At 39.7% G+C, this 10,268-nt stretch overlaps 1 protein-coding gene across 3 annotated transcripts in view; it reads left to right on the top strand.

Moving 5' to 3' along the window:
- gbf1 (golgi brefeldin A resistant guanine nucleotide exchange factor 1) overlaps nt 1-10,268 on the top strand; it is a 238,024-nt gene that overhangs the window by 4,138 nt on the left and 223,618 nt on the right. For all 3 annotated transcript variants that reach the window (XM_050070669.1, XM_050070665.1, XM_050070663.1), the window contains exon 2: nt 6,608-6,712. In XM_050070669.1, the coding sequence (XP_049926626.1) occupies nt 6,617-6,712 (96 nt within the window). In that variant the 5' untranslated portion in view covers nt 6,608-6,616. The remainder of the gene's footprint in view (nt 1-6,607; nt 6,713-10,268) is intronic.

Raw genomic sequence — 10,268 nt, 5'->3', positions numbered from 1 at the left:
TATATGAAGTGACTGATAACAAGATCTGTATAATGGATTGTAAAGAAATTCGTCAGGTTTTTATTTTGTAGACAATTAATCTGGATTTATAGCATGATGGGATGACAGCACAATGATGTGGAAAGCATCATCACTGGAAAGCTCTGGTCCTGCACTTTCATGTGATATGTGTGGCATTTCTGTGCGAGCCTGCGTTTGCGAGTAATCCATCCAACAGTAATGTGTGTGCAAAGCTGTATGAAAGCTCTGTTATACATCATTTTATTGTAAATTTATCAATTTTTTTTGCTGTGAAAACATTGGATTACCGACAAGTGCTTGGCCTTGTCGGAAAGCTACAGTTCTGCCGTTTCACGTGATATGTGTGGCTTCGCACTATGACGCACGGTCGTGGAGAAAATCCACAGAGAAGAACGGGTGTGAATTTGGACGCACTATGCGTAGTCTAAACTTCTCAGTTTCAACATTTTATTGAGAACATTTAGGAACAGTGCTGCACGTTAACTTTTGTCTGCACATTTTTTTTGTCGCCATTGTTGCTGAGTCTGAGGTGTGAGTCATGCGCTCTCGCTCCGCCTTCACCTCAGGTACTGAAATTTGGCACCGATTCATTTTAAGTGAATCGGTACTCGGTAGTACCGACGTGAATCGGTACCAAGTACAAAAAGTACCGAAGTTTTGGTACCCAACCCTACCAGTGTTCATCTGTCCTCTCTAATACACTCACTCAAAGTTTCTCCAGCAACACTCAGAAGCCTCTTTTACACTACCAGATTTTCTGCAAATGTTGGGCTGTTTTGCCGGCAAGCTGTGAGGGTTTAGACACACAGAGCCGGATTGGCGAGTTGATCCGAGGTACCCAATTTTCCGCCTCGTAGGGTAGTCATATTGGCGGAACTCTTTTAGTTTAAAAAGACCGAGGCGGCCTTCCGCCATGGGAGGGGCTGTTGAAGACTTGTGGGAGGAGCTGCTGATGACGCCACACTTGTGACCCACTGGCGGTGGATAAACAGGAAACATAGCAGGAATAGCAGGAATGAGCAGCTAGTAGCAAGAGGGAAACGCAAACCTGACAGACACTAAAAATGAGCAACTGGGGAGACAAGGGATTGCGCGCCTTCCTTGTCCTCGCAAACAAATAGGCCATTAACCATCAGATGACGGGAACGGTAAAGAACGGGCTGACTTAGGAGAGAATTGCCAAAGGACTGACCAGCCGCAGCTTCCCTCCCACGTCACTGTTTATGTGACACGCTGAGCTACATGTTTTGTTACTTGCTCACGCCCCCCATTGCCCCGAAAAAGGCGCATTCTGTATAAACAAAAGTAGGTAGGCTAAGGCGACATTTTGCTGCACTCCCCAATTTTGTTTTTATACTGCCAATGCTGAAAGAAGACTGATTGGGTTTTCCTGCAAATTTGCACAATTCCTGTTTAAAAAGGGCTAGAGAGACACAGAGCCGCTACTCTGTTTAATCTGTCAGTTAATTAATCTACGGTGCGACACTGGTCCATACGTCTAAACCTATGCGTCTCGCAATCTGCAGTGAACCCCCAATGACTCTGCTTCTCCCCCTCAAACAAGCGGTGTGTGGCTCCTCCTCACCTCTGTCAACAGGAGAAAAGAGAGAAAGGCGTTTTTAAGTGTCTTCGTGTGTTCAGCTCTCGGTACTTTTGTAGCTTCTAACTAAATCTCTGTGGTTTGGAGTTTAGTTTCTCTCCTTTAGATATCTGCTTTAATTTACTGTTTATGTTCGCTATCCGCCTGAAGTTGCTGCTCGAAAACTCAAAATGTCCTTATTTTGCTGCTTCACAAGAAAATTTTTTACATAACAAAATAAGGGGGGACTTTTATTTTTAAGACTTTAGAGGAATTAAAATATGTTTATTACTGTATTAGCAGAACTTTATTTTAAGTCTAGTAATATGGCAGGCAGGAAGCGTGAAAGCAGAAACAGCCACAGTCAGTAGATTTACATGCATGCAGTAGTTGAGCTAAGCTCATAGCTCGGCTAATCAGTCAAGTCGGACTTCTCGTCTTGTCTAAGTATAAATGCAGAAGAAAAAATCGAATTTCTGACCAAGTACGTCTGACTCCACCTTGATAGGCGGCGCTGTGTCCTTTTTAATATAGTGCGTATTGAACTAGTTCCTGTTCTTGTTCAGAAACTTTTTAAAATAAATCCGCGTTTGCATTTTCCTACCATCCATAAACTTCATAATGTTTAGCTCCTTTAGCTGTTGGAGCATGAATGTAGTTTCCTCATCCATCCAGAAGTCTGTCTTCTGCTTATTGGTTGCCATGGTGTTTGTTTGTTTTTCTAGGAATTAGTGCACTGCTGCCACATCATCTCCTTCTTCTCCAGTCGGACTAAGTGGATACCTGCAGCAATTTTCAATTGAATTATCTAGGTGTTAGTCGAGCTATATGGCTAGTCCAATTTCAGTTAGACTAAGCTGTTTACATGCATTTAAAATGTCAGACTAAGCCAATAAATTGATTTCTCAAGCTGCATGTAAACGTACTGAGTGAGATGTTGATGAAGAACTGCAGACAACAAGCTCTTACTGCACCTCTGCAAACAGCTCACCTCCAACAGGTAAACTTCTTTTACCTGCCCTGCTGTGGAAAAACACATGCAGCAAAAATAACGGGACTTTAGCCATGGATCAGCTTGCGACTGAACATGTAGCCCACTTAGTACAAAATATTGGGACATATATTGTGTATCGCCATGCAGCCTGTAATACTGAGATCTGAATTTTTGTCCATATCATCCAGCCCTATGGCCTGCCATGATCAAAACATCTGCCGGCACAAATAGATATTCTATTTTTGGAGCTGGACCAATCATTTGGAGTGTTTTAAAATAAATATACCATTGGTTATTTATAGCCTCACACTGTCTGAGCGCAGAGTGCACTCTAGGCACAGATGGAGCAGCAGAACGTCAGGCGCATTGAAAGTGAAACTTATAATCGTTCATTCTGCTGTGTCTGAACTGGGTTTAACTTGCCTCTGCAGCAGCTGCCCCTCTCCGTTGAACTGATCTGATCAGCTCTGGATCAACAGATCATTTATCCACCCTGTACCTTACGAATTGCTGGTGAGGAAAAAAACTGAACTCATGGAGAGCACTGCCTGCACTGCATTCACAGACCTGCAGAAACGTCCGAATTTAGAGAGGGGGCACAGAATGATACAAAGGGACACACGCATTTATAAGGGAAAAAAAACAACGTTTTTTAGTATTGTGTGTCATAATAATGTCAGCTACCATCACATGTATGCTCTAATACTGTAGGAAACACGTCAAGTGGTCACTCGAGACGCATTCCAATGCCAGGTGTGAACAGACAGATATAGAGCTGTCCACTTGTCACCTGATCATCCAAGATGCATGCTAATACCAGGTGTAAACAGACTCTAAGTAGCTGTAGTAAGACAGCATGCAGTAACAGCTGGTTTATACTTGTTGGCTTAATTAATTGACAGTTGACCGTTCATTGTTGTTAGAAAGAGTCTTAGATTGTTAAAAAAAAAAAGATGAAAACCATGAAGGTGAGTTGTGATGACCACAGGTTTTTTTGTAATGCAGAACCATTTAGTGATCATTTGATCAAAACTGACTTATTTTTACAAAGTTGACTTAGTCTGCTGTGTGCAACTGTGTTGTTTTGGAACATAAAATATCTGACTCAACATTACTGATTCAGAGTGGAATTGGTGGTTTGAAAAACTGAATCCCTTGTGAAAACGTATTTATGACCGTCTTATCAAGTGTAAGCCTATCACCGTCTCTCTCCACCCTGGCCTCTATCTGTCATACCTTCTTCATCCTCTTATTATTTTGAATAGGCTGCATACCATGAATTCAAAAGAATATGGCCTGTGCCACCTATTGTCTGCATTCTTAAGTCCTCCCATAAAGTAAGAGTATTATCTGGGAGGGCTTTCTCGACACAAGGAAAAAGGTTAATCCAGCCATTTTGAGAGATACTGCTTGTCAAATATGAACAGCATGTCAATTTGATTTTGTTTGGTTATCCTATTGGTTTAGGCATTGTTAAGGTACACATGGAAATTTGCTGTTTCGTTCTTAGATTCTGTATTCATTTGAGGGTGAGAGTTCTTAGTTTCACTTAAAGCTTGGCGACTTGATTTTCATATACAGGACTTTTTGCAGCAGAGATTTTCATATTGAAAATATTAAGTCCAAATGATGTTCATCTGTAGCTCGAAATGAATTCTAGTGTACACACATGAATTGTTGCAGACAAAATATGTTTGCCATGACAAACACCATCGGACAGTTTTACTTGATGACTCAGTGGTCTGTAGTACATTATTTATAGTAGCCAGTATATGCCAATTTCTCATGTAAATTCTGTATATTTTGTGTTTTTTTTAAGCTAGTTCAGTACCCCATATGTTTTACATATGTGTGTGTGTAGTTGACTTAAAGGTTTGCGTGTGTTTCATTATCTCCACCAGGTGAAAGCAGTGTTAATCTTGGCTGCTGTTTTAGATTTAGTCTTTAAGTGAAAATGCTTATTTATTAATAGTTTAGTAACTTTTATCCTTAATGGTTTTAGTAGATGACAATGCAAAACGTTGTTGACGAAAAGTCATGACATTTTAGTCAACTTTTAATCATTAGTTTTAGTCAAAATGTTTTTTTTTTCCTTTTACACTAATCTTATTGGGTTAATACAGGTATAAGAATTTGGAATCAAGGTGACAGGTGTTATCACGTGTTGAAATTTCATTTAGACATAATTCTTTCTACAACTACAACTAGTTTCCACACGCTTACAAACTTACAGTTCTACAAAAGAGTTTTCTCAAAAGCTTTGAGACCATTAATAAATAAATTGAGACAACTAGGATTTGTACCCAGGTTCACTTTCAACTCTGACTCATTGATCTCACTGTTAAGAAGCAGGAAAAGAACTTTTATTTCCACCTGAATTCTTCTCAGTCTGCAACATGTTAATCTGGAGGTTTGAATTTATGTCCTTTCAGAGAGTCTGTGATTAAAACTGGTCTTTCATCTTTGTCAGAGAAAAGTGATCTGACTTCAGACTGTTTACTTACAGCACAGCTACACTCACAGATAACTGAACCTCCTACCTGCCTGTCAAAAAGCATCAATCCATAAACCTTTGGTAGACAGCCCAGATCTGATTTGAGTCCTGCAGGGATCAATAGGTGGCTGCTCGCTCTGCTGCAGTTCACCGGTAAACAAGTGGAGTAAGCTGCTAACAGCCATCCCTGCGACTAACAAACTCCACAAATCCAGCAATGTGGCACTCCAATCTCATACCATTCATATGGCATTAGAAAATAATTGCAAGTATGGTTGTTCTCGGCCTTCTAGTTTAAAATATTTTTCTAATGAGTTTCATAGAATAATTTATCATTCAATTCTCTCGTCTCCTTTCTGTCTCATCTCGTCAACGAAAGTGACACACATTTTGTCATATAATTATCAAGATCTATTTTTAACTTGTTTACATCTTGTCTTCTTCATGGAAAAAAGGTCGTTGATGAACATTTTTGTTCATCGTTTTCATTAATGAAATTAACATTGGGCCTAGAGAGCATCATGGGTTTGGAACAATAAGTGAAATATTTAGTATTAACATTTATGACTATGCTCATGGACCTTTTGTGGTTCACAGTTGTTAAAAAACCTGTTTTATTTAATTTTTTTTATCATCATTGACTCACTTGTTTTAATTGGCTGGTAGGTGATACAAATTTTAGCACATTAACAACATTCAGCATTTAGAATGTTGAATCAGTGTCAGCACAGCGGAGCCTGTCTGTGAATGAAATCACTGTGATTGTCAGTTCAGCTCAGTGCCGGAGAAGAGAAACCGAAGTGGGGCCTGTAAACAAAGAGCTAAAATCTAGAGGAAGTGAGGTCATAACAAATGTATGAGGTAAGACTGTTTTTCTTAAGCCATTGAGGTCTTCAGCAGAAACATGGTTTGGTGTGTCTGGGCCTTTAGGAGGTGGGAAGACAGCAGGAGGACAGATATTCTTCTTCCACCTAACCGATATCAGAAATTCAAAGGTTTTTTCAAAAATAGTTTTTAAGTAGTAATAATTATCTTTTATTGAGAATTATTTGTTAATTCCCTCCGTCTACTGTAGCTCTAGATGCCCATAGGGAAACTGGGGACCTTGATCTGTCATAGATGCAGTTTATGAGATTACAACACAAAGACTGCTGGTCTTTTAATGCTTCAATTTGAGTTTATGTAAGCGTATTCGTTTTGTGAGATGGAACAGCGACAGACATTTAAAAAATCCAGAGAACACTCTAATGAAACAATACATTAAAAAAACAGTGTATTTTCATGACTTCAGGGCTTATGCCATGACAAATTTTACAGAAACCCAAGTTATAATTTATCTAGACCTGACAACTGTGAACCATGGTATCCCGATATGAGAATTTTGTAACAAAGCAGTAATATAGAGGAACTATAAGGGATAATCTAAAATCATCACCATGCCTTATCTTAAATTTCTGCCAAAACCAACCATCCCCTTTTCTGTTTTTCTGTTTGTTTTTTGGTTTGTTTGTTTTTTCAGAAAAGCAGCATGGTGGACAAAAAAATCTACATTGTCCAGGGTGAAGTTAGTACTGTTGTTGGAGCTATCAAGAGGAACTCAAGATGGAACACCCACACTCCACTGGTAAGTTTAACACAGCAATTCAGTATGCAAACTTTGACACAGTTGAGGTTTAATTTACTGATAATATGAAACCTCTTGTGGGTGGGGTAATACTTAAAGGGACAGTTCACCCTAAAATCAAAAAAACATTATTTTTCCTCTTACCTGTAGTGCGATCTATCAGTCAAGATAGTTTTGGTGTGAGTTGCTGAGGTCCAGACCTCGGTAAAAATTTCAGAGAGAAAAAAATAGAAGAAGCCCCAAACAGCATGGTAAACATGCTGTTAGGGGCTCATGAGGTGAGTGAACAGTGTTTCCCATACATTGACGAGACTATGGCGGCCCGCCATAGTCTAATTTGCCCCGCCAAAGTCTCCAAAAGTTGGCCAGATATAAAATGCGTCCGGTAAATGAACATCACTCTGTAGCGCACCAGCTGGAGCGCCTCCTGAGAATTATTTGGCTTTGTTATTTACGTGAAAATGCCTGAACGCAGGCTCTGCTCCATTAGTGCCGTACTGCAGGTTGGGTCAGGAAAATGCGTCCCGAGCCGCGCTCTAGTGTGTGTGTGTGTGTGTGTGTGTGTGTGTGTGTGTGTGTGTGTGTGTGCATCGGGGCGAAACTCCGCCGTGCGCGATACAAAGAGCAGAGGAGAATTGTAAACATGCGACCATGTAGAGACAGAAATGACATGCCATCATGTAAATAAGATAAATATCATAAGGCTATTTAGTTTGTTTAATAAAAGGACAAGCTATAGACCTGTTCTATAGGCCTGGGTCCATAGCGCCAAATAATATAACAGTAGTTTCTAAAGAGCTAAGACGAAAAAAAGAAAATAAATCAGCAGTGGCGGCATAAAGTTGCATATAGGGTAAACACTGGCCCTCCAGAGGCAGATCAGTACGTTAGTCATTTTTCTTTTGTTTACTGAAATGTTTAACCGCTAATCCTTAGCTGTATTTTAAGTGTAACCCTTCACCATAACATACCACTAGTGTGTTTATCAGTAAAAATAGAACATTTTTCACACATAAAAAGCACAAAGATGTTGATGATTGTGATGTTTTTTACAACTTCAGTAATATCTGCTGTCTTATGTTCAACTCACAGTACTTGTGACATGTAACCAATCAGATAGTGCTGTGGGTTGGACATTGAACAAGGCTACTGAGTGGTGGCTGGTATTTGCTAAAAACAAAAGGGGCCTGTTCTGTTGAAGTCAATGGGGCGAGCACGGCAAATCACATAATAACCCATCATATCTTTGTTGTTTCACGTTTGACTGTAAAATCCTCTCACCATATTAAAAAACACACATTACGTGATGTTGACTGATGTTTTTTATCTAAATGTGCATATTCGTTTTCTTTGTTACTGGTCTCCAAACAGCTCATGGCTCTGTCCAGCAGCTGCATCTCTAGGCCCTGTTTGGTCCAAGATAGCTAACATTACATCATCATATATCAACAAAAGGGGATAGGTCCAACCTGTTACCACTGACCAGACTGCAGTTATAACCATATCAGTTCATTAATGGCTCTGATTATTATTCTGGCTGGACTTTATGATATGAACTGTCAGTTGGCAAATATCTGCCAAACTAGGACTTGACCGTATTCTATAATGCCTTGCATTGTGCCTCAGTGATTTACATTCGTACAAACATAAGTTATCTAATGCTAATTAGTAGGGATCGGATCGGGTATCGGTGCCGATCACGTTATTTTTACAAAATCGGAATCGGTAATAAAAGATCGGAGGAATCAAAACAACAAAAATGGCCAGGTTTTTCATCTGTGTTGTTCATTGTTGCCTCCGCTTTCCAATGTATAAAGTGTGGTGATCCTGTATATTTTATAAATATGTTTTTTTTATAAGACAGTCAGCTGATGGCTTGCTCACCTCCAGACACTGAGGTACCTCCAGACACACCCACCGGTGCTATCGCCAGTGGGATGGCTTGATCAGCTGAGCCCAGGTAGACTGGCCCCTACATTATGCCGCTCCTGGCAGTATGACGAGAGTTGCTGGCAAGTGAGAAATGAACCAGAAGTCCTCTGCGTATTCGGCCTACCATGGCATTTTACACCGCTCAAAGTCTGCGAAATAGGTGCGCTTCCCTGTGGAATATCATCCATCCGGCCACCGGTCTTACCTCAGAGATTCCGCCACAGATATCAAGGGATCCTACGGAGCCTCCTCGCCCGAAACAACACCGGAGCGTTACAGCATTCACCCACTGTCCCGTGAGTTGGCAAAAGCCGGGCGTTACTTTTTGCTTCATTATTCCTTATTTGGAACCTTCGGGCTGGCTTGATTTATTGTTTTGAAACTGAACTGAGTCAGAGCAAACAGTGGATTTTCTTTACCTCCTTGTAAAACCTGGGGTGTAGTTTTCTTTTGTTTAACAACTGTGTGGATTGAACTGAATTGAACTGTAATATGTTATTTGGAAATCCTGGAGTGGAGTTTTTTTGTTTGAACTGGATTGAACTGACTGAACGGAACGGAGCATTTCTTTTCTTTGGTGAAAAAAGATATATACTTTCTTGAAACTGATTACAGTTGTATTTGAATTTTTGTATAGTATAGTATAACTCTTTTGTTCTACAGAAACCAGGTAAAAACAGTTTAATTTTGATGTTGAGGGACCTGTTTATGGGTTTTATGGTTTCTTTGTGGGGTTTGACTGAGTAAAAGAAAAATATTTGTTTCATGTGTCAAACCGCTACAAAGATATAGGCCTATTTTGCTTGTTGAAGAAAAGAAGAAGATATTGAATTTGTTTACATTTTGTGCTGCTGAACCACCGATAAGCTTTTTGGATACTATTTAAATGAAAAACAAACCTTACGGGACAACTTGGATGCATTCTTTTTTTTTTTTCTTTCTTAATGCTTTGCAAAGTATCGGATCGGACTCAGTATCGGACTCGGTTTCAAAATAAAGGACTTGTATCGGATCGGATGCAAAAAAAATGTGATCGGGACATCCCTACTAATTAGCTAGTACACATAAGTCATGACAACGATTAAGCTTGAGAGGCTGTAACATTTGTTGTCACTCACCAACCCCACAGCTTTTTGTCTGTTTCTTTTACACAGGATGAGGATTATTGTTATTATAATGTTTATGGTCCACATTAATGAAGTTTGATTAAACAGTGTTGTTGCTGGCTAACATTTGCTAAGCAAAGTGCAAATGTTAACTTAGTCCATTGATAAACAAAGTAACAAGTACCAGTACATCAGGTAAAGTGTGTTTTTTGATATGGTGGAAGCAGGACCGTACCCAGGATTTTTTAAATACCGAGGTCATTTAGTCGTGGTGCACGTGGGGGGTCAGAAATTTTTGTCAATTATATATCAAAAACCTTCAATCTGGTGTACTTTGACAGCCAAATTAAGAGGCTACATCTATAAAGAACTACACACATCATATTAGATTAATCCCATCTTATCATGTTTCTCTTCCCACTCCCACTCTTCCCACACCAAACTTTGTTTGTGGGTATTTATAATTATGTTTGAACCACTTATTCTTTAGCAAGAACTACTTCTCTTCATCTGTCAGT

Source organism: Epinephelus moara, chromosome 19 (genome assembly GCF_006386435.1).
Source record: "Epinephelus moara isolate mb chromosome 19, YSFRI_EMoa_1.0, whole genome shotgun sequence".
Classification (NCBI taxonomy): Eukaryota; Metazoa; Chordata; class Actinopteri; order Perciformes; family Serranidae; genus Epinephelus; species Epinephelus moara.
Note: the sequence above shows the minus strand (reverse complement) of the source record. Positions and strands in the feature narration are given on the sequence as shown.